This window comes from Herpailurus yagouaroundi, unplaced genomic scaffold (genome assembly GCF_014898765.1).
Source record: "Herpailurus yagouaroundi ecotype Mexico unplaced genomic scaffold, PumYag 199, whole genome shotgun sequence".
NCBI lineage: Eukaryota > Metazoa > Chordata > Mammalia > Carnivora > Felidae > Herpailurus > Herpailurus yagouaroundi.
The window spans coordinates 4,805,539-4,830,499 of record NW_024412430.1 but is presented as its reverse complement, the minus strand read 5'-3'; the positions used below and the strand labels follow the sequence as shown (position 1 = coordinate 4,830,499).

Here is a 24,961-nt window from a genome sequence, read left to right as displayed (position 1 = left end):
GCTCTGAGATCACCTCTTTTGACTGCTGAGGTAAGGGAGGGCTGAGAAGCTAGGTCATGTCCCAAGGTCACAGAGCAGTTAGTGGCAAAGACAGGTCTTGAGCTCTGTTCTTCTATATGGTGTCCAAGGCCTCCTACCATAGCTCCTATCAAGGTCACCAAAGCCGAAGACTACATTATTCGGATACTGCTCTCACGCGTGCTCCCAGCTGGCATGACCCTTGGCAGAGTCTGGCTTTGCAGCGAACTTAGGTGGCGGTTTTAATCACCCCCACCTTGCAGTTATCGAGCTGCTGCTTTCCTGTTGGCCTGAACGGGAGAACTTCTTCGTGGGAAAATGCCAGACACGCCAAGACCCGTGCTCACTATGGAGTGCTGCTTCTTACACGCTCGTCAGAAGCCAGGATAACAAACACAAGAGATTGGTATCTGGGGAGTGTCGCTTTCTCATCAGTAGCGTCTAAGAAGGAGGTGTCAGCTTCCAACACAGCGGACCAAGCTCTGGCAAATTCAGAAGTAAAAATCTGAACTCAGTCTTTACCTACAGAGCACAAAAGCTGTTCAGGGGGTGGCAAGAGGCAGCGTCCCGCTAACGTCCCGGATGGGTGCAGCCAGGGGCACACTCATGCAGGCCAGTGCCCGGAGGAGGCTGAGGCAGAGCTGGGGACAGGAAAGGTGGCCGTTTCTTCCAAACAACACTGGACAGACGCATGGACAAAACCGAGCTGACGACACAGAATGGAGGGGAGCGAAGGCCAGGGGAGGGGGGTGGCTGGGACCCGGAGGGCACAGCAAACCACGTGATCCGCGACGGGTCAGCTGAATTTTCACCAAGTGTGTGACAGGCAGAAGCGGTGGCTTTTTGGGGTTTTTTTTTGGTTTTGTTTTGTGTTTTAACCCAACCGTGTGGATGATAATCACTCTTTCCTGATTCGGGCAAAGCACAGATGGGCTCAGGAGCGCTGGGAAGCAGTGATGTTGCTTCTTCACATCAAAGGGGCTCTTAAGTTAAGACCCCGCGTGGTCAACACAGATGACTACTGGGTGACTCTGATTTACTTCCACAGACTTTTCTACCTCGTTCAACCTTTTTTCTTTTTTTTTTTTTTGAATGGGCACAGGCTACTTTTATAATCAAGCTTTGTGTGGTTTTCTTTTTATTTCCAAAAAGCAAACAAACCCCAAATACCTGATGGGTGGTACTGAGGAGGTAGGAGCTTCGGGGAAGATCTGGGATGATGTTCGGGTTGTGGAACAAAGGGGTTGTTGATTCTATTGGCCGGCTGGCTGTTCCCTTCAGCGAGATCGGGCCAGCTCTCGTTCTGCAGGGCTCTGCAAACGTTTCCCTTGGAGCAAACTGCCTCCTGCCCCCACAGCACCTGTCCCTGGGCCACATGACCGCCGCAGGTCAGACAGGGAGGCAGGGCAAAGCAAGGCCGTGGCCAGGGGCGCCTATGGGCATTTTCTTTGGCTGTTGAGGTCGGAGTCCCTGGGGGATCCTGATACTTACACGAAGGTAGCAGTGCCTGAATGGAAGATGGATAATCTGGCTGGCGGAAGGAAGTGTGAAAAGACAAAATGTCCTTCTGCTTGGTAGAAAACAAAAGCTACAGGTTTAATGCAGCACTAAGACGCTATTTCCCTGTCCCCGGAGGAGAGAACAATGGCCTCGTCAGCTGACACTTTTTTGGAAGAGCTGAGCGCTTAGGGTGGGGCCTCAGGACTGCAGGAAACTAGCGCATGCAGCAGAAAACTTAAAAAAAGCCGTTTATGTTTCCTGAGGTTGACAACAGTCACTGTGGTGCTTGTGCTCATCTGACTGTGAATCCAAAATCAAGCGAGGCTCCCGGAGCTCCCAGAAAGCACTGGAAAGACCGAACACACAGCTTTTCTCTCTCCCTGGTCCGTCCCTAAAGCAGGTGGAGGCTCTCACTGGAAACGCCTGTCATCAGGCACAGATGCAAATGGAGTCCGCAGAAAAGCAAACTTCAAGCAGGGGGAGAACCGACCAGGCTGAGCCTCAAGAGACTTATCCCTAAAGCTTCTCAGAGGATTCAAAAGACCATTTCGTTTCTAGAATGACCTCTGGGGTAGCAACCTTACTACAGGTCGCAGCAGCACAGACGCGAAAGCTATTCAGGTGAGCCCTACAACCACGAGAAGTGTGGTCGCCACCTGTCACCATACAAAATTATTACAATGCGATTGACTATCTTCCCTATGTGGTACTTGCAGTTGGTTGAGCATTTCATAAGGTATATAATTGTCGAATCACTACCTGGTGCCCTTGAAACTAATGCAACATTGTAGGTCAACTCTGTTAAAAACAAAAAAAAAACACCAAAACCCTACAACTGACCCATATGAATTCCAAACAGACGTTACTTAATTGGACAGCTGCAGTTTTCAAGAAATTTGCACAGAAGATTACCACTGTCAGATATGCGGTGTGAAAAGCAGTTTTCACACTGGAAAGCTATTTTTTGCATAGTAGGCTTCCCACTGTTTATTGAGTTGCGTATGAGGTAATGCACTTGGCTCTGCACTCCCCTGAACGTCGACTGCAGAACAGGGTTTTGAGGATGCCATGCCTCAGAGAACCCTACTTTCATTTTTCTAGTAAAGAACTACGGCTGCCCTCCTCACCACCTCCCAGAGTCGCAAAGAGCTGGACTACCTCCGTGAGAGATGACTCTCCTGTAGGGCTCGATGACCTTCATGTCAATCCGCTGCTCCTGTTCTCCGATCACCACGGTCCTCCACAGCCGGTTGTCCTCCCGCTCCTCTTCCGCCGTATACTCTGGAATGGACTCTGACTCTTGGCCGGAATCCTTGTTAGCTGTGGAACTTTCTGGAAGGGAAGCACAGAGCAGGACTGAGGAGCAAGACTCCACAGCTGAGGCAGTTCCACCACGGGCCATCTCCTGGCAGAGGCAGAGTCAACCTGATGGCACCCTCTGTTTGGCACAGACAGCCCTTATACAGATGAATACCATCCTGACCACATAAAAGATACTCAGTGAGGTCTTATTTATTGACTGAGAGAACGACCAAATCCATGCTAAGGCCAAGCTGAGGCCTTAGCTTAAGGCCAAGCTCAGCCCTGCTGACAGATGCAGGGCTAGAGATGCCCCGTGTTGGTGGGCTACGGGTGGATAGGCTGCTACCAACTCATCCTTGAACGTACAGGTTGAAGACCTGTACACTGTCCTCATGGGGTGAAAGTCTATTTATCAGGCACAGATCATTTTATTTCCCTTGGGCCACAGATCCTGGTGTATCCTGTGTGTTAGGTATCTCGATACCACTGGCCTAGACCCTCCCCCCACCCCCCACAACTCTAAGACTCTTACAAAGGAGTTGAGCTCCCTTCCCTACTGGGAGTGAAGTTGGGCAGAAATATGGTGTTACTTCCTACGGAGTTTTCAAAATACGCTATGGAAAGATTTCATAGTAAGCAAGAAACAGGCAACTCTGTAGACCAGAAATGCTCTGAGACCAAAAACTCGTCAGACTCCTGTTTGTGGGTACATGGGGCAATACCAAAGCCCACTGAGCATTCTTCGGGGGAACATTTACTGCACAGTCTCGTGCATCCCCAAACAAGCAACCATGTCAAGTTTTTGAAAGAGCAGCTGTTTCCATTTCTATTTCAACTACGAGTAGAGTTTAACAATGGTTATTCTCTGTATGTTTCAGTAATTTGAAGGAAAAGATTAGTTATAGCCTTCACCATAATTCTGTGAGGGACGATCCTTCTTATGTTTTCATTCGTGGGAAAAGACCTTTCATTTACATTGTACTTATGTTTATTTTATGGCACTTCGATAATACGAATATTATTCCTATCTACCACGCATCAGGCAGAGGAGTAGGCATGATGGACCTGCCCACACAAAAGCTGACCTTGAACTAATTTGCTATCACACTGTACCCTGCATGTGTGACTGTCTCATTCTCTTCATTTTACCATGAGGCTGCGAACTCCTTGGGCCTGGAAATTGTGCGTGAACCACCTTTGTTACCCACTTCCACCAACCAACTCCACGCTTAGCTTAGAAACCTGCCCAGAGCACCCAGTGAAAACTGAGGCAGCTGGGTAAATAGAGAAAAGCTTGGACAAGTTCCGGAAAATACAGGTACTCTGTAAGGGGACCACAACAAAGCCATCATGTTCTGGAAGATTCCTCAAGACACACTCAAACGTGTCTAATTATCTGTGACTTAGAATTGCAAAATGAAAGCCAGTTGGGAAGCAGTCCCAGCCTTTTCTGCCAACACCAACAGCGACCAGACAGGCAGGCTCACCCTGGCTTCCTCTGCCTTCCCACCAGCGCCCCTCGTCTTACCGAGGACGGAAAGCAGCAACCTTTGGTTGCAGCCCAAGTTCCGCATCACTGGTGCAGATCCATCCATCTGCACTGGACTCCCTGTCTGGACTCCTTTCCTGCTCTCCCTTCCTCTTGGCTGAGGGCCCTTGGACGCTCATCTTAGTTTCCTTCTTGGGACTCTGTTCTCCATCTGGCCTCCGCGCCCTCAGAGCTCTGGGCTCTGATGTGGGCTTGTCTTCAATGTTCCTGTACATACATGCTCTGCCCTGCAGCGAGCTCACCTTCCACCAGCCTTTATCCTTGTTTGGGACTCGCTGGCCTGCTCTAGCTTGACCCAGGTGATCAGTGTGGGGTGACTGTTTTGTTTTCTGCATGCTTTGATCGAGGCTACCTCGCTTAAAAAACATTGTACGCCGTATTCTTTTTTCTGGTTGGAAAAATAAGATGCTAACAAAAGTACAAACAGTACAGACAATCGTCCATGAAAACAACAATAATCACCAGTCCTGCTCTCACTCATTATTGTTTGCTCTGTATTCTTTTTATTATGCACATGCACACGAGCATAGCCCCCCACCCTATTTATGATTATTCTATACATTCTACATGTTCTATACATTTTCTTTTATATTGTGCTCGTATCTACTAATATAGCATAGGGTTCTTTTCATCTCAGCGAATATCAAGCCTGCTCATCTTTTTTTTTTTAAAATTTTTTTTTTAATGTTTATTTATTTCTGGGACAGAGAGAGACACAGCATGAGAGGGGGAAGGGCAGAGAGAGAGGGAGACCCAGAATCGGAAGCAGGCTGCAGGCTCTGAGCTGTCAGCACAGAGCCCGACGCGGGGCTCGAACTCACAAACCATGAGATCATGGCCTGAGCCGAAGTCAGTTGCTCAACCGACTGAGCCACCCAGGTGCCCCGTAGCCTGCTCACCTTTTTAAAAGCCTATTTATTTATTTTTTTAGTAATCTCTATCCCCAATGTGGGGCTCAAATTCAAAACCCCGAGATCAAAAGTCACATGCTCCTCCCACTGAGCCAGCCAGGCACCCCTAAACCCTGCTCATTTAATTTTTTTTTAAAGTTTATTTATTTATTTTGAGAAAGAGAGAGTGAGCGCGGGGTGGGGGTGGGGGGGCAAAGAGGGAAAGAGAGAGAATCCCAAGCAGGCTCTGTGCTGACAACGAGGGGCTCAAACTCACAAACCGTGAGATCATGACCTGAGCCGAAATGAGCCAGATGCTTAACTGAATGAGCCACCCAGGTGCCCCAAACACTGCTCATTTTAAAAAGTAGCCCCAGAAGGACGCCTGACTGGTTTAGTCAGTAGAGCCTGTGACTCTTGGTCTCGTGGGTTGTGAGTTCAAGCCCCACATTGGGCATGGAGCCTACTTAAAAAACAAAAAAATAATAATAATAAAAATGAAATAAAGAGTAGCCCTAGGGTATTCCATTTTGCCGATGTCTTTTAGTTTGTCAGTCCCACAGTGATAGAACTTTAGTTTTATTCTATTTTGTTGTCGTTCTTACAGAGAACTTGCTTCAATAAGTATCTTTGTGCAGGTATCTTACTTCATTTGTGCACGTGTTGCTGTAAGTTAACTTTCTAGCAGGTGAATGCTGGGTCAGACACTATAAGCACTTGAAGTTTTTATGGATATTTTTGTCCTTGAGTGTATCACACCAAAATATATGAGGAGCTGTTTTCCTCCAAAAACTCTGGAGGATATTAAAGTTTTTACCCCTTGACAATTGATGGTGAAACCGGTCTGTTGTTTTTATTTGTATTCCTTTAAGTATTAAAGAAGGTAACACTTTTAAGTGTTTATTAGCTATTTATATTTCTCTTACTGACAGGGAGGCACCTGTAAGGCCCTTTGCCTCTTGTGGTCCTTACTGATTTGCTGAAGTTCTTTATGTAGAACTTTGTCATGGTTTGCAATTCATTTCCTGCTTCGGCTTAGCTTTAATTTTTTTTTTTAATGCTTATTTATTTTTGAGAGAAAAAGAGAGAGAGTGGGGGAGGGGTAGAGAGAGAGAATCCCAAGCAGGCTCCACACTGTCAGCACTGAGCCCGATATGGGGCTCGAACTCACGAACCCTGAGATCATGACCTGAACCCAAGTCGGCTGCTTAACTGACTGAGCCACCCAGGCACCCCTGTGCTGAGCTTTTAAATTGATATTTTTTTTTTCCAAACAGAAACTTAGTATGTTTATATAGTTGAATCTGTTCACATTCGTCTCTACGTTTTTTGGTCCTTGTTTCACAGTAAGAACGGGCACTTCTACCTAAAAGTATGTATGTATACAAACACACAAGACTTTTCCTGCACTTGATGTTTTTGAACAAGCATTATTACTCATTTTGGCATAAAAGTGTGGACCCTTTTATGGAATGCTATCTCTGTTGGCCTCAAAGAAGGAGAGCTGGCAAGATGCTGGAGTTCCTTTTCCTTCCCCACCTTCTTCTGGTTGATATAAATGGGAAAAATACATTATTTAACAGCTGGGTGCACAGTACATTCTCAAAGTGTTCATTTCTAAAAGTCAACAGTATAAGCCAGTAAGAAGCGAAGATGGCTTTATTTACTCCCTTGAGTTAGCAATCTCCTCTAGATCCTAATTCTTCCACTTTACTCTAAATTACCATTCTCCCCGCAACCCAAGCCATCATCTTCTGTTTTCAAAAACCTCAGGACTCACTTAACTGGCCCCAGGGCCTCCAAATTTAACTTTTGGCCTGATGCCCTCTTCACTAAGAAATGCTTAGAAATTTTCTTGGTCTCCCTTCCTCAGTAACCAGCTTTTCTCCCCGATGACGGTTGAAGTCAATTAGGCCCCAGGGAGGAGGAGTCACCTGGAACATTTTCCTTTGTCTTTTTATTTTTTTTAATTTTTTTTTTTTAATGTTTGTTTATTTTTGAGATGGAGACAGAGCATGAGCAGGGGAGGGTCAGAGAGAGAGAGGGAGACACAGAATCTGAAGCAGGCTCCAGGCTCTGAGCCGTCAGCCCAGAGCCCGATGTGAGGCTCGAACTCACGGACCGTGAGATCATGACCTGAGCCGAAGTCGGGCGCTACACCGACTGAGCCACCCAGGCGCCCCTTTCCTTTGTCTTTTGAGAGATGACTTGATACACATGCTCCCGAACGTCCTTTGCTGTACAGACACCGTGGGGGACCCATTGTTGGTGAGTAAAGGGGATCCCCTAGAGGTGGGATTAGCTGTGGCCTCCAGCAGGGATGTGTCTCTGGGAACGGGGACCAGCTTTCCACAGTGTGATCAGACACCGATGATGTGCATCACCTTAGCAGACCCTGTTTGAACTTCCTCTCGTTAGAGGAAAGACATCCTGTATAGAGTTGGGAAGCTTTTAAGTAAAGTTCTTTTGGTGACAAAGAGCAGGCAGGAAGTTTGTCTGAAGATAAAACTCAGCATAACGCGAGCGCCGAGAAAATCGTCCTTTCAGACCGCACCATCTGGCACGAGGTGGCTTGTGGGTAAAACAAGATTAACACTTGTTTTAGTCGTGAGTAGTTTAGGTGTGGAGTTAAAACACGGAACTGATTTTACAAGCTGGTCACCTGCAGGCTCTGATTATCTGCAAAAAAATGTTGGAGCACCTTATTCAGACCAAAACTGGCTGTTGTTAGGGGTGAGTTTTGGAAAAAGGGAGCTCAGATGAGGTCACTAAACATGACGTAGGAGCCTAGGAGGAAAATAATACAGAAATGTTTCTTACAACATTCTTATCAGAAGTATTCAGGCTAAAATTCTTGATCGTTTTTCCATTTCTTGTATGAAATGCTTTTGCTGAGACCTGAATTACGGTAAAAAAAATAACTACAGTGAGTTTGGAAAGCAGAAATAGTGCATCATATTTCTCACCTTCAGATACTTTTGTTTTAACTCTTTTTTTCATGTTTATTTTTGACAGAGAGAGACAGAGCATGGGGGGGGCGGGGCGCAGGGAGAGGGAGACACAGAATCTGAAACAGGTTCCAGGTTCTGAGCTGTCAGCACAAAGCCCGACGCGGGGCTCGAACCCACAGACTGTGAGATCATGACCTGAGCCGAAGTCGGATGCTCAACCGACTGAGCCACCCAGGCGCCCCAACCTTAGGATATTTTTAAGTTTCTAGAATTAGTATAACAAAGCATGTTTCTAATAACAAGGCTCAGCTCTCCCTTATTCTGAAAGACTGACCTCCTAACCCCCTCAGCATCTTCGTATGTTTAGTATCTTTGGCACTTGTAAATATCAAAGGAAGTCAAGCTCAATTCTATCAGTCCTTCAAATGATATTTTCCAACCCCTTGGACACAATTATTAAAGAAAATTTTATAGCAGTGGAGTCCAGTTTAATGTTTTTTGACAGTGAGATTCACAAGTGTTTCATAAGTAAAACCACAACGTGGGCAAATAATCTGCCTGAAATGTTTGCTTATCAGCTACAGAATAAAACAGGCAAATGGCAGGAGAGTTCTTCAAGGGCTGGGTAAGGTAAGAGCCCTGCAGTCATGAAAATGGCTGGCTACAAAGACATGTAAATAAATGGAAGGGTAGGTTACCAGGCTTGGCTTTGCGTGTGTCAGCCTCATCTAGTGAAAGACCCCCTCTTATTCACTGCAATATATTATGGAGAAGCAGCATGGCCCAAAAGTCATAGACAACAGCTCCGGGTTCGAATGCTGGCTCTGACATTTACCAGCTATCTGACCTCAGGTAAGTTGTTAAGCTATCTGTGCCTCCGTGTTCTCATCCTAAAATGGGGCAAACATGATACCTACCCATACAGCGGACATTCACGGGGCTGAGGGTTAAAATACTTAACATTTATAAATGCTTAATATTTATAAAACACTTAATATTTATAAAGCACCTAGCGCAAAGGCTGGCACATGGTAAGCACTATGAAAGGGTTCATTAAGTGAATCCCTCACCAAACATCTCGAAACACTGTTGCCTTCAAAACTCCAATTGTGTTTAGAACGCATACACTTGGTTCAAAATGCAAGAGACCCACAAACATGCAGCTTTCAGGCATGTACTTTGTAAGCTGGGACTTTAATGTCGTCCTCTCTCTTACGCAGTCTGTTATCTGTATCTGCAGGTTTATAAAACAAAGCTCTTCAGATGGCTTTCTGTGTTTTCAACGTTTCACGTTCTTGTTTGTTTAAAACAGGGCCCGGATATACATCTTATATTTGAAAATCAAAGTGGGCTTTAAAAGTCAACTTACATTAAAATTCTGTCCTTTGAATTTAAGACCTAAATGTAGGGTTGTGGTTGGTAAGCTGGTTCTTTCAACAAAACATCGTCAGCTGAAAACAAGGAAACGATGTCAGCAAGTGACAGCTTTAATTACCAGCTTTTTCAGCCACCACCACTTTGCTTGGCACTTTTGCTATTTATAAAAATAAAAGGTTCAGATGTGGTGTGGCACGGAGCTCCACGACAACGGGGAGGTACAGGGGGAGAGAGGGAGGGGCCAGCTCACGCCCCAGCTGTCTTCTGTGCGATTTGAGTCAAGGCGTGACTCTTACAACGTGGGCATCTATCAGCAGGAACAGGGCTGGGGTGGCTGGGGGAGGCTGGGGTGGGCAGAGTAGCTGGGGAAGAGTCTCTGACACGGTAGGAAAGAACATGAACTCAAGCCCTTTCACCTTCCATTTGTGTATTTCTACTTACAGAGACAAACACCCAGATAACTACAGCAATGCAAGAACACAGTACCAATGCAATACAAAATCGCTATTTACACATCAGGAACTACAGTACAAGTAGTTTGGCCAGTTTTTTGTTTTGTTTTTTTTTTTAACTTGAGGAAATAAAGCCTTATCCTTTGTGAAGGCAGGGTCTGAATCTGTGCTCGTCATGGTAGGAGTCCCGGGGCCTCAGTGATCATTGATTGAATTACTCAACGAATTTGATGAATTTCCTAATTACGTTCTCTTACAAATGATGCTGCTGGAATTAGCACGGCTGTAGGCATCAGGGCATCATTCCACTGTGCTGTTTCCTTTTTGACGGTAATAGTTTTCATAATGGAGTAGCTGTGGCCAGGATACTCTCACTCTGAATTTCAAATATTATAAACGCCACCCTGTAAAGCAGAAACTGTGGAATGCCATTTTATAAAGCAAGTGCTTTGTGTTTGTACATTTCTTAACAAACCCGATTTTACTGAGCAAGAGAAGGAACGACATGAGACTGATATTCCTATCAGGAATGTCGGTGTTTGAGCCACCAACTTTTACTTTTCTTCCTTTTTATTCTTCTCCTATCACCCCCAGGTCATCCCTGCCTCCGTCCTGCTTTACTGGACGTATAGCAACAAACCTAATAAAGTCCCTGCCTCTGCAGAGCAGACTATGCAACCCGATAGTTAAATGACAGGTTTTAATTACTGACACAGGGAAAACAAAATAAGCAGAGGGGTCGGGGCACCTGGGTGGCTCAGTCGATGAAGCATCCGACTTCGGCTTAGGTCATGATCTCACCGTCCGTGGGTTCGAGCCCGCATCGAGCTCTGTGCTGACAGCTCAGAGCCTGGAGCCTGCTTCGGATTCTGTGTCTGCCTTTCTCTCTGCCCCTCCCCTGCTCACGCTCTCTTTCTCTCTCTCAAAAATAACTAAACATTAAAAATTTTTTTTTTAAATAAGTAGAGGGATAGAAAGTGACTGGGTGTGGGGGTGGGTGGGTGGGTGTGGGAGGCGCCTTTGATTATAGAGGTCACGGAAGGTCTCTGATGGCAACTGATTAAGATCTGAATAAAGAGAAGAAGCCAGCTATGGAAGGGACTTCAAGGAAGAACATTCCAGATAGTGGGCGCTTGTACAAAGAAACTAGTAAGCTCTAATTTCTCTGCTTCTGCAAACCCAGCCCTAATTTTCTTATAACGCAGCATGTAATAGTGTTCTCACAACCCCAGTGCCTAGCACAAGGCCTGCCGAGAACAAGCATTTAACAAAGGAGCAATGGCTATGTACAACCTCTGTGAACCATCCTGTGCTATCACGCTCTAAACTGTCGATCACAGCCGCCTATGACCTGAGATGCAAAGAGAAGATTCTAGAAATCACAGAAAGGAGCCACCAGCAACCAAATGGGACATCTGTTCCTCGTGCCACTTAAATAATCCTTCATTTCTCATGTAACTTTGGCCTTGACAACTTGGCAACTTACCGTGCCCAGTGTACTCAAAAGAATCTGCTTCATCAGGGGTATCAAGTTCATCCACATTGATATCGATTTCATCTGGGCTGTCCAGGTTATCATCAGAGAGAATAGACCCTTCACTTTGTTGGTCCAGAGAAAGATTGATATTCGGGGCAGTGAGTTTGATCCTGCGAGGAGGAGTGTCGTTAAGATCCAGAGAATTGGGAGGTTCTAAAGAGGAAAAAAAATAGCAACATTAAGTACTAAACTGTATACGCGGCTGCCAACAGTGGGTGTGGGCCCCAGTGAAAAACATTTTTAAGGCCCTTAAGCAAAGGCACACCTGCTAAAAATCCTTATATGCCATTTGGATCCCTTTCTTGACCAGCGGGCCTCAGGACTGGGCTTATCCCAGCCACATCAGCCCTGGCCACATAAACATAAAAAGTGGGAGCCAGTTTTCAGAACTACCCTGTTCAGGTGGAAGAACCCGACACTGATGTAACGTTGGACTGAATTTTTATGATGCATAAGAAAAACAGCTAAGCTTACATAGATCTCATAATGGTTCGTGTAGACATCACTCCTATGGAATGAAGGCTATGAACTTTACTTATCCATCTATTATGTTCATAGTTACTCCTCAAATACTTCTCTTCAGTTCCTGACAACTCTGGGTATGATCTGTAGTCAGCTTGGTATACCTCTCAATTCTAGAATTCTAACTCGGCTCTTGTCCTAAGGGAGGTGACATTGTTTCTTTTTCATTAAATTTCTTCCTCTGTATAGACCATCACCCAAACTGTGTTCCATGTAATATTTTTATGTATTATACTTGAAGAAAGCTTCTATTGGCCGATAAGTTTGAAAAACACTGGGTTTCTGTATTATAGGAATTCTCCGAGCAGCGTTGTCCAAAAGAATGTCTTGTGATGAGGGGTTCCATGTAGCTATTGAGCACCTGAAATGAATCCAGTGCAACTGAAGAACTGAACTTTCCACATTTATCTTAAGTTTTCATTAATTTAAATAGCCACATGTAGCTAACTGCTACCATATAGGACAACCATAGCCTTAATGCCTGTGTTATTCAAAGTGCATTGTGAACCTTCAAGAGCGGTGTAGACATACGGTGGCTATTAGGCTTATTTGACCATAGACGGAACATTTAAAAATAATTATGTCACATGACTAGTATCTTGAAAAATGCCCTATTAAATACTTGGACAGAAAAAAAAAAATGACTTGCTTTTTTCTTGTTCCATTCTAGGCTTGGCCGATAACATCAGGGCTCAGGATCTTGGTACGATCCTGGAGCTGGTACGGTGCAAAGGGTGACCTCAGTATGAAGCGTGAGTAGGAGGCAACTGGAAATTTAAAATTCTCTTTGGATATGCCGTGAGCTATACACCTGTGGTGTGTAAGGGCTTTGTTTGTCTATTTCAGCACTCAGGATACCGAGCTTCCTTGACATCACATTTTTAATTGTACACATTCTGACAGTCAAGTACAAATATGGTGAGCCTAGGTGCGAGCTAGGATTTGGTATGATGATATAGGGTAGCTACTTATCCCAGGAACTGAAAACACTGTGGCAGTTCCAGCTGTGGCCCAGGAGGGAAAAGGCGGCCCCCACGAGGCAGCATCGGTATTCACGTCAACCCTGAAATTAACCAAATCGAGCCTACCACCCTCCTCACACATTTTTTTTTTTTTTCTCTCTCTCCCTTCACTTTTATCACGGAAATCACAAGTTGGATGCCTAGGGAATGGTTCTCTCACTGAATATGACAGTGTTGGGATACAGAACACCCCTGAAGGAAATGAAGAAATGCTCCTCTCACCAGGCCTCATGTCTGCAGCACTGGGACTCAGCATTCCGTCCTCCAGGGGGACGTCCATGCCTACATCCTCTGACAGCAGTCTGAAAAAGAGCAAAGCAGAGCGTGTAAACAATCGTATGGGATTTATCTTTCCCTGAAAGGACTGCCCAGAGATCCCAGGATAACATTTTCACCTCCCTTGGAATAACCTCAGTATGTGCGCCAGGGCTAGTGTAAGTGGCCCCATTGAGAATTAAGACTTTCTGCGACTAAGACCCATGGAGACCAGTTTTATTCTGTGCACATAATAAGCCATTTCTCCTACCAACTCGTGTAGGTAAGCACACACCACAGGAGGAAAAAAAAAATCAGAAACAGGAAAAGCAAATAACTAATAAAATATACTTCAGGTGGGCATTTCATACGTTCTCAACAACAGAGGCAACATCCGTGCTTTGGAGTCAAGACAGGCCCGACTTCGTACAGATCTCTTCCTGTGTGTAAATCTGAGCATATTAAATTGCTGTTGGGCAGAGAACGCACACTGCGCTGCTCTCTCTTTATCAGGACATTAGGGATATACTCCCTACCTCGTTGAGTTGCTGAAAAGTTAAGCAATCAATGCGAAGTGCCTAACGTTCCTGCGAAGGTACCAACTGATGTTATTTTCTATCCTTCTTTGACTATTTAAAGATTCATCGTGAATTACATGTTGGTGAAGACAGTTCTGGTAATGAGCTATTATCTCTTCTCTCTAAACGGTATGGAGGCCCGGACTGCTTAGATGTAAGCCCAGGGTAGGAGAATAGGAAAATACTGGAGAAAATTGTGACAAATGCATACGCTCTCATAGGACTACTGTTCACAGTGACTCCCCTTTGACTAATTTTTACCTCCTGTCCCTTGTTCAGTATATCCCCGTTGGTCGCGATAATATGTTTTTCTTCTTATTTTTTTTAAATTTTTTTATGTTTATTTGTTTTTGAAAAAAAAGAGACACACTGTGAGTGGGGGAGGAACGGAGAGAGAGTAAGACACAGAATCCGAAGCAGGCTCCAGGCTCGGAGCTGTCAGCACAGAGCCCAACGCAGGACTCGAACTCATGAGCTGTGAGATCATGACCTGAGCCAAAGTCAGACGCTCAACCGACTGAGCCACCCAGGCGCCCCAATACACTGTTCTTCTTGATGCCTTCCATGTAACTTCACTCATCTGGGGTTAGTCCTTGTGATGTAGGCACTAATCTAAATTTAAGCATGATAAGCCTTTGTGTTAGCATTCTAAATTTAATCTCTTCCTCTCTGTTATTGACACTTTTCTCCACTTGAGTCTGTGTCTACTAAATTTGGAATCTGCTTACCTGGACGATTAATTTCTCTAGGACCCAAGTCAAACTTCTTCTTGTCAGTAAAGCACCATGATAAAAACAAAATTCTACGTCTCTAGTGATTACTGTACTTGCTTCATTTATTCAAAAGTATGTAGTGAATATCGACTATGTGCTGAGGATACAGAGGAACAGAAGAGATGAGCCTCATTCCTGCGGAGATGGGACGATGGGGTTAAAATAGTGACTATCACCAATAATTCAGTGCTGCTCTCTGAGACAAGTGAATGTCCATGCGTTTACCCATCAACCCCAAAGAGCCCTTCAAAGACACAATGTCGGGGAGTTTCTATCTCCATACGCTTGCTGAGGCTTCTATCCTGTGTCTTCTCCAAAACGAATTCCTGCACCCTGGCAGAAAGACAGTGAGCAAGAGGTTGGTGTGGGAGTCAAAGGCAATAATATATTTGCAGGAACAAGGAAAATAGTGTCAAAGAGAGACACCGTACTGGGTGGCCGCAAACCAATTGTCCAGCAATAGAGGTGGGGGGGTGGTGAGCAAAGAGAAGGCCTGTGCTAGACCCCAGGTTTGAAAGTCCTGGGACCCAGCGGGACGGTTTTCCATGATGGTGGAGCTTTTCAGATTTCCTTACCACGATCCCCTGTTATGTGAAGTAATCTGTATGTGTTCTCCTTGACACGCACCCTGTAGTATCTGTAAATTGCTATTTACGAGGAATTGGATTCCAATCTTAGTTCTATCACTCACTGTGTGTCATATGACAAATTATCTAATCTTTCTGGTCCTCTCTTTCGACACCAATAAAAGAGGGAGAAGGCACGATGCCAAAAAAGTAACCCGAAAAGGGAAAAAACATGACCCGTTATTATTGTTGTTCTTTCTGTCATCTATTACGACTGCCTTCTCTATTGGCCTGGAAGCTTCTTGGGACAGGAACCACGTCTGTCTCTACTGTTATGTCTCCAGCACTTGGTAGAAGTCAATACCCGATAAATATGCGTTGAATTACTGAGCTTGAAATTACCTAAATGCACATGTACGTTATTTCCTCTAGTCTTCTCTGAGTCAACCTTAAAAAAAAAAAAAAAAAAAAAAAAGACATCATAGCTGTACCTATTTCATAGAGCGCACAAAGGTGCACATAAGGGTGCTTGGCCTTAGCCCAAAAATAAATATGAGGGCTTTAAAATAGGTAGATAGCATCAGTCTCAAATTTTTGTAGGTTTTATTTGCGGCAACGTGGACGAGCACGGAGGGTATCGTGCTAAGTGAAATCAGCCAGAGAAAGACAAATACCACATGATCTCAGTTATCTTAAAAATCAGCCCACCAACCAAGCAACCAAACAAAACCAACAAAAAACACAAACAGACCCACAAATACACAGAACACACTGGTGATTGCCAGAGGCGAGGGAATGGGGGATGGGCAAAACACGTGAAGGGGAGTGGGAGACACAGGCTTCCGGTTACGGAAAGAGTAAGTCACGGGGATGAAAGGTACAGCACAGGGAATATAACGGTGTTGTAACAGTGACCGATGGCAGCTACACTTGTGAGCACAGCACAACATACACAGGTGTCAAATCACTAAGCTGTGCACCTGAAATGAACACTGTGTGTCAATTATGCTTCAATAAATAAAATAGTTTTGTAGGTTTTCTTAATGTTTGTAAGTTATGGGAAACATCAGGGAATAACTTTAAGAGTCCCAGATCTGAGGGGATAGTTCTGGATTTTAATTCGCCATTAGTATTGACAAACTGATTAGCCCTGAGAAGATTGTCCAACCACCTTTGTGATTTTAAATCGAGATTATAATAAATACCTAATATCCCAGGGACTATGGAGAATAAATATAATACACATGTGAGTACTCTGTAAATTAGCATTGATTAAGTTTAACGTATTACGTTCCCTCATTTTAGACATAATATTTGTGATTCAATTGAAGTATGTGCCATTGTTGGACAAAATACAATTAAGGTTGGGTATTAACCCAGGCGAGAGAAAATTTCAGTATGACATAAATCTCCATAGACTCCATTAGTGCTCTGAACTCACTGACGTTAGTGAATAGAGCCTTTGTCTCTCAATACTTTTTGGCAACACAGAGCAGGGATCCTGTTAAGAAGGTGCTAGAAAGCCAGCCGTAGCATGCAGAGGGGGAAGGGAAAACTGAAGGTTGTAGTCAGGGGCGATCAGAAAAGAGGGACTCTCAGACCATGGCTATTACAGACGGCCATAGGGTCCTTTTAGGAAACCATGGGGACAGAGAAGGAAAGTTGAACCAAAATAGCCTGGAGGCAAAAACCTGAAAGAAAACGCTAGTTGTGTTCACTGTAAATACTTCAACCACATTCATGCCTTGGATCTGTAAATATTTATAGAAATGACGTGGCCAACCAGAGTAGCTGGCAGTTGAGCAAGACAGACTTAAGATCAATAGTGGATGCCTCTCGGGATCTATTAGGTAACAAATCTGTTCAGCGTGAAGGTAAATATTTTTCCTTATCCATCCATAGCCAGACTCAATTTGGGGTATTCTGTCTACAGAATGGAGTTACCAAAGAGGCTGAGGGAATTGTAAAATACAAGTGGGACTCTACTATGGCTGACCTCTCGAACAGATGCTCAGCTCCACGTCTCCATCTAGAGGATGGACCCAAGACTGTTTGTTTGCTGGGTGGTTTTCTACTCGTTACTGCTCTCCACCAAATATTTCTGGCTCTTGGCCTTCTGGGCACATGGTAAAATTGGACTTTCCTGCTCTCCTTTGAAATTAGGGTGGTCAGGTGATTTGCTCCGACAAAGGGAATGAGACCAGAAGTGGTAGGTGTCACTTCTGGGCAGAAGAATTAGGTAGGAGCCAGTGCGTAGGTATCATGGGCTGCTTCCCTTCTTGGTGGTTGAGTTGGGACTCTGTCAGGTTGTGGCCAAGTGGCTATGAGGAGCAGAGGCCCCTACTAAAGCTCACGGACTATGTAAAGAAGAAAGGAATTTTTGTTGTGGTTTGCCCGAAGATGTTGAGTTTCTTTGTTACCACATCCTAATCCAGCCCATTCTGACTAGTACAGCTGGCCTTTATTATTTGTTTTGAAGGGAGTATCTGACTCTCACTCTGCCCTAATTTGGGAAATCCATTTCCCACATTCTCAACCTAGGCTCATGTGGATGATACACATCTTGTCTGGGTTACTCACACACAAAAGAATATTTTTAATGTTCAGAAGAGCATCAAATGCTTTCAACTATGTTTTAAACTTGAGTATTTCTATATCATCTTGATGGCTTTTCCATCTAGCGCCTGTTAGTTTGCTTAATGCTTTTCTTCAAATTTACTTATGTTAGTTAAGTACATTTATTTTGAAAGGAAGGTTTGTATCAGGTGTATATGGAAACTTAGTGTCACTTGCCTAAAATTGTCACATGAGTGATATATAATAAAAATAAAATGATGCTATTAAATTCAAGGCAGAAACCCCCAGGCTTTCACTCAAGACTTTCACTCTGTTAAAAAAAAAAACAAAAAAAAAACCAGGCTAGTGTCTGGAAAAGTATACTGCCCTGTATCATTATAAATACAAAGAAATGCTGTATAAGAGAAAGCAGCAAAAAAGTAATTAACACATTTCCAAACTTGAAAGAAACCAAGGGAAATCCCCAGGTGACAGAAACAGAGTTACTCCAGAAAGCTGATGGGAAAGTAGCCCACAGGATTTTGGATTGGACACAGGCTTTAGGGCTCCCCAGGAGAAGTGACCTTCAGGTGCTGGAAGAAAGGCCTAGATCAGAACTTCTAAAGGAAGCAGTGGACCTTAAAGAATGGCCCCCTTACTGAAAAGGGGGTGAGAGGAAACTCTGGCCTCTGGCCTTGGAAAGCAAGTCTGCCTGGAATCTCGGATGGAAAATGAGAAGCAATCTGTAAGAATTAGGCATGCACTTGTATGCCGAGCATGTTTCAATTTATATTACCCGAATGATGTAGGTAACCCAAGTCAAGAGATTAAAATTAAATCTCATCTCTCTGAAAGATAAGCTCACGCAAAAAAAAAAAAAAAAAAAAAAAAACCCAAAACCAAAAAACTCAAACTACAAACTACACAAGGGAAAAAACACTATGAGGGACTGCCATCAGATGCAGTAGACAGAGGAACTGGCAATAAAAGTCCCCCTGCTGAAAAGGAACAATATGAAAGAGATTGTAGCGATTAAGGAATAATTTTTCAACCCTTCTTGTAAGAAAGCACTGAGATCTGAGGCTGTCGGGCTTAGCTGGTAGTGTCACTTACCCTGACTAGCCAGGCTGCTTCAAAAAGGAACATCTAAAAATAATAATGCAGAAAAGGGGCGCCTGGGTAGCTCAGTCAGTTAAGCGTCCAACTTCAGCTTGGGTCATGATCTCACGGTCTGCAGGTTCGAGCCCCATGTCGGGCCCTGTGCTGACAGCTCGGAGCCTGGAGTCTGTCTCCCTCTCTCTCTGTCCCTCCCCCTCTTGTGCTCTCTGTCTCTCAAAAATAAACATTAAAAAATATATAATGAGGCAGAAGGCTTGACAATAAAGTGACATAAAAACTGTCAGAAAAATATTAACCACAGGAAAGCAAGCATCACACTATTGATATCAAACAAGATACATTTTAGGCAGAAAAGCATTATTAAACTTTACGAAAGTTATTATTTCACAGTAAAAGAAATAACTCTTCAGAAGATATAATAATCCAGAACCTCTATGCTTTCAACAACAGCCCCAAAATAAAACAAACATTGAATGTAAGTTATAAGAAAAATTAATTTTGTGTGGGAATATTTAAATAGACTTCTCAAGAATTTATAAATCAATCTGAAAAAAAGGCATAGAGATACAGATTTGAATATAATAATATAGCTTGATCTAATAGATCTGTACTCAATAAAAGTACACAATTTTTTTTTTCAAACTTACAAAAACTGACTATATAGAATGTCTCACAAGATACCAGAAGTCAAAATCACATGTGCCATGATCTCTGACTTCAGGGACATACATCTAGAAATCAATCGTGAAAAGACAATTTGGAAACCGAAAAACCCATTTGTAAATAACCGGCAACAAAGCTCCATGAAGCAAAAGTTGTGAAGGCAGCTAAGGAAACTCCTAGAAGATAACAAATAGTTTTGAATTCGGATATTAGAAAATCAAACGGACTGAATTCCTGGAGTTCAACTCAACCCAGGAAGCCAAAAAAGAACCGCGCTCTCATGTGATTCGATGCTATTTGTATTAAATCTGTGTACCACCTCTCACGATCATGAACACCAACTCAGGGGGGCAGTGACATAAGTGATTCTCCAGTTTGAGAGTGGACTCCACGTGCATTGGTTATTTTGTATTTCTGGGACTTCACAAAGCAGCTAGTATGCAGTCGCATGGCACTAGGCAGTCATCTAGTGAATGACCGCAAACACAAAACTTTGGGACACAGCGAAATGCGCTTCTTAGACCAGGTACAGAGGTAAGCCCATTCTACATTTTACATCCTTCCAGCATGACTGAATCTGGAAGGATTTAACTGTTGTTGTAGGATTAGCCTTGCCTGAGATCAGGTTCTTTTTAATAGGAAAGGGGCAGGGAATCAAGATTTGTCACACACACACACACACACACACACACACACACACACACACATCTAGCATTTCTAGATGGTAATGTTTCCTGATGGGCATAAACACCCAGAAGCACGCAGCAACCCTTTTGGAGTATAATCATTCTTGTGAGACTGGCCACTAAAAAATATAGCTCCATAGAGGTAGGGCAGCAGGTTAAGACCTTAATTGTTCTTTAGAAAAATATCATATGGTTATATTTGGCTATATTTGGGAATATGATTACATAAAGAGAAAGTTCCTTTATGTCAGAGTTTCTAAAAAAATTCTCCTGGCTTCCTTCTGGTCAAGTAAGATATACCGGACTGTTCAAGCGGCTTCCTCTAGAAACGGCGAGACAGGGAAAAAAGAAAAACCAAACAAAACTTTTCATGAGGTGCTTGCCTTCCTTTGTTAAGTAGGTAAATTAGCCCTTTAAAGCCCACAGGTTGGAGGACTGCCGTTTCAGGATTCTTGTCTGATAAAGTAAGCTGCACAATTTAAGGTAAGAATGGGTGCCATGTTGTGAACCCCAGGGCACTTACCAAATTACTCAAGCGGGAGGCAAGCCAGAGAGGCTGCCCTGGGTGTCACACTCCGCTTAATCACGCTGATCCCAAGGAAAGGAAGGGAGCTTAGGTCCCACAACAGGAAACTGGGTTTCAGCCCATAAAAGGAGGCTCTTGGCAACAATTAGCTGCTCAGCTGAGCTTCCTTACCCTAGAACAGATAAGCGCTGTGGCCCCTAGGGGCCAGCCAGTGGAGGCAGATAAGAAAGGGGTGATGACAGGGAAAGCGGATGACAAAGTGAAAGACACAAACATTGGGCCCTCGCCCAGATACCAACTTCTCTGGAGATTTTGCAGAAACCCACAAGCCGTGCCACCTTTTCTGGAGTCCTCAGAGGAGAGGAACACAATGCTGTCTCCTTACCCAGGGTCAGATTCTAAAAGTCTGCAGGTGGCAAAGGTGACTTGTGGTCCAAATGGCCCTTGGATAAGGTTCTTGAGCTGTTGCCTGAATTACAACGTATGTGGTTGAAATCCTCTGTGTATAAAATCCTTTACAATACATCTTAGGAACACTAAAGTTGAGGAACACCGAGCAGGAAAAGAAGACCATCCTATCGCTTCCCACCATTTGCTTTTAACGATAATTAAATCCTTTGCAACCATTTGCATTCAGTAACAACGAAACCATTGGCTGGGAGTGGAGATGCATGGAGAATTCCACCTCCTGCCTGGGAAGCTTATGCCCTGTCTCTTCGTGTGTTTTCAAAGACCTTAATACAGATCAGTCATTTGTGTGTTGTTGAGACGATGAAATTAAGCGGCATCATCTCACCCTGAGGACGGGAATGTAGTCGTTCATGAAGGGACTCTCCGTCCACAGCCTGAATGACTCCCAGGCGTCTCCAACTCCACAGGCACAAAACGGTATCCAGCATCTTCCTCCCCACAGATCAGCCACATCCTATAGTCTCCGGGGTGGTTTTAAAAAACGTCCACAAATTCTTTGACGCTCCTTGCAAGAGTGGAAGCCTAATTCCCCTTCCCTTAAGTTTGGATCGAGTTGAGTGACTTGCTTCTAAAGAACAGAATGAAGCAGGAGGGACAGCGTGTGATGTCTGAGAGTAGGTCCTAAAAAGCAGCGTGGCTTCCTCTCTGCTCTTTCTCGGGTCATTGACTGGGAGAGGTCTGCTGCTGTGTTGTAAGGCCACTCAAGCCGCCCTGGGGAGATATGCATTGGTGAGGAACTGAGGCCTCTAGTTCCAATCCAGGAAGGAACGGAGGTCACCTGCCAATAGCCAGGTGAGTGACCCACTTGGAAAAAGTTCCTCCAGCCCCCATCGAGCCTTCGAATGACCACAGCCCCAGCTGATGCCTTGGCAGCAACTTCCGGAATCCGAACCACCTAGTTGATCACACTCTTGAATTTCTGACACACAGACACCATGAAAGAATAATATCTGTTGTGTGATATTTGTGATATATTTGTTATTTATATGTACATAATATATAATGTTATTGACATTTATAATGTACTTGTGATATGTAATATTTGTTGTGTTGCTAAATGTTGAGATACTTTATCATCCAGTAAAAGCAAGCTGCCACATCCCACGTCCCAGTGAATGCCTCTAGCTATTACCTGAGCACGCAAACCTCCAAACCAACACTCGTTCTTACTTCCCTTCTTTTCTAACCATTTCTTCCCAATCCAGGTGGCCATCCAGTCCCTTGGCTTCGCCTCACCTCTCCTGTCCACTCTCACTGCTAATGCCACTTATGCCAATGGGTAAATGCTCAAGTCCATTGCTTCCTTGCACAAACCCGTTTCCCCTTTTCTCTTTCTGATTTTCCTCCCCACGCCCTCCAGATCACTGACTGAGTATCTGTCTCAATCTAACCTTCTTGTTTAAATCCCTTCAGTGTTCCCTACTGCCTGAAGGGAAAGGTCTCGAGGCCTTCCTGGTCTGTCCCCCCGCCCCATGCCAAATCGGAGCCTCCTTTCTTATTGCCCACTCCCTACTCGGTCCTGCTAATCTTGCTCGTCTTCTGTTACTCCCCTTGGACATCTCAGGTACTGATCTCACCCCCAATGCACACAGATGGGCCAGGGGCCATAGTTTCCTGTGCTCACTTCACATTGGATAGTTTTCATACTGTTTACAATCGCCTATTCATAACGTGTCTACTCCCCCAGCCCGCCATGCCTCCCCACTCCTATCCCTCCCTCCACATGGGCAAAAGACTTCATGTGGTGCTTAGCACAGAGCCTAGCACGTAGGGGAGAAGGAGAAATAACGATTGAATAAGCACCTTTAGATGTGAAGGCTCCCTGCTTTTCCGGTGAAATGTTCCTCCCAATATCTCACCACGTATCAGAACTTGGTCATCAAAATTCTCTACCGACAAATTACTTTTGTTAACAAGTTAAGTTTCTTTAAAACATAACTTAGAAAGGTTAGTTGAGTCTTACAGAAATGACATTATAAAGAAGCAATTGCTCTAAACATAAGTAGGTAAAATTCACCTGGTAGCGTTTACTGAGCCCTGTACCTCAACAATAAAAGCTCCTGGATTGAGCATCCAACTCTTGATTTGGCTCAGGTCATGATCCCAGGGTTGTGGGATCGAGCCCTCCATTAGGTTCTGCTGAGCAAGGAGCCTGCTTGGGATTTTCTTCCTCTTTCTCCCTCTCTCTCCCTGCCTCTCTCTCTCTCTCTTTCTCTCTCTCTCCCTCCCTCTCCCCCTCTGCCCCTCTCCTCACTCACATGCTCCCTTTCTCTCTCTAAAATAAAAAAAAATAAATTAAAAAAAAACCTTAAAAGCTCCTTCCTGATATTAGGAGCATGTGAGTGTGGGCGTGGCTAAGCAAGGGAGAGGTTCTCACGAAGGGTGGGGAGGAGATATGGACAACCGTTGGTCTTTAGAGTTGAAGCCGGTCTTCAGTTGCTGGAGACGACGGCTTCTGCAGATGACCAAGTGACGGCATTTGGCCCAGGCTCCTACAATCCTGCCCACCCCCCACCTCACCAGCTCAACACTACCTGGAATTTATCCTTTGTGGAGACCTCTCTGCGCTCCCCTTGCCTTAGGAGATACGCTCACGAGGGTTCTTCTCCCCCACAGCACAATGCAATGGCTTCCCTGACTTAATTTTACTTCCTTTCCCTCAGACGTTCAAGAGGGTACACACTCAGGGGCGCCTGGGTGGCTCAGTCGGTTGAGCGTCCGACTTCGGCTCAGGTCATGGTCTCACAGTCCGTGAGTTCCAGCCCCGCGTCGGGCTCTGTGCTGACAGCTCGGAGCCTGGAGCCTGCTTCCGGATTCTGTGCCTCCCTCTCTCTCTCTGCCCCTCCCCTGCTCATGCTCTCTCTCTCTCTGTCTCAAAAAAAAAAAAAAAGAGGGGGCACACTCAGACGCCAGAAATATGAACAGGAGCCTCCATAGATACTCTTCCAACTGCTGCTCAAGCAATTATATTTGCTGACCCGCAGGGTGTGGTAGAGGCTTTGAGGCTGACCTCTCTAGAGCTGGGCTCAGCAAAGTTTTTCTGTAAAGGGCCAGACATTAAACATGTTAGGTTCTGAAGGCCACACCGTCTGTGGGGAGACTGCGCAACACTGCGGTAGCACAAAAGCAACCATAAAGAATATGTAAACGAAGGGGTGCGGCTGTGCTCCACTAAACCTTTAGGTACAAAATTGGGTAGCAAGCAGACCGGACTTGACCTTGGAGGCTATAGTTGGCGTGAAAACAACTTGGATAAAATTTCCATTCTCAAAGTCAGGTACGTATGCCTCTAAAAATTGTGAAGCTTTAATGTTTTGTGCAAGCAGCACCCCCAACTATGGTTGCGTGAGTATAAAGAGTTTAACTGGAGGTACAGTTTGGAGCTTTATGCATCGAAATGGTAACTGCAGGTGGCTTTTGACCAGCCATTCCAATTCTAAGAATATATGATATACGTAAAAAGATGTTTACCGTAATAAAAGAACCCGGGGTTTTTTCGAAGGATATGAATTTGATGGTGATACAAATACAAAACAGCTGAACGTTTCTCTGATGACTGCTATCCCAAATGTACTACTTTCATCTCCTTTCCCCGCTTCCTTTTACCTTGTCACTTTCAGTTGTTAACATCCAATTCAGTTTAGAACT

General features: G+C 44.5%; 1 protein-coding gene across 8 annotated transcripts in view; it reads right to left on the bottom strand.

Annotated features, from left to right (window-relative positions):
- Nucleotides 1–24,961, bottom strand: part of PRUNE2 (prune homolog 2 with BCH domain) — a 274,947-nt gene that overhangs the window by 26,651 nt on the left and 223,335 nt on the right. For all 8 annotated transcript variants that reach the window (XM_040449313.1, XM_040449305.1, XM_040449310.1 and 5 more), the window contains exons 10-12: nt 13,343–13,422; nt 11,526–11,729; nt 2,677–2,850 (exon numbers count right to left, since the gene is read on the bottom strand). In XM_040449313.1, coding sequence (XP_040305247.1) covers nt 2,677–2,850; nt 11,526–11,729; nt 13,343–13,422 — 458 coding nt within the window. The remainder of the gene's footprint in view (nt 1–2,676; nt 2,851–11,525; nt 11,730–13,342; nt 13,423–24,961) is intronic.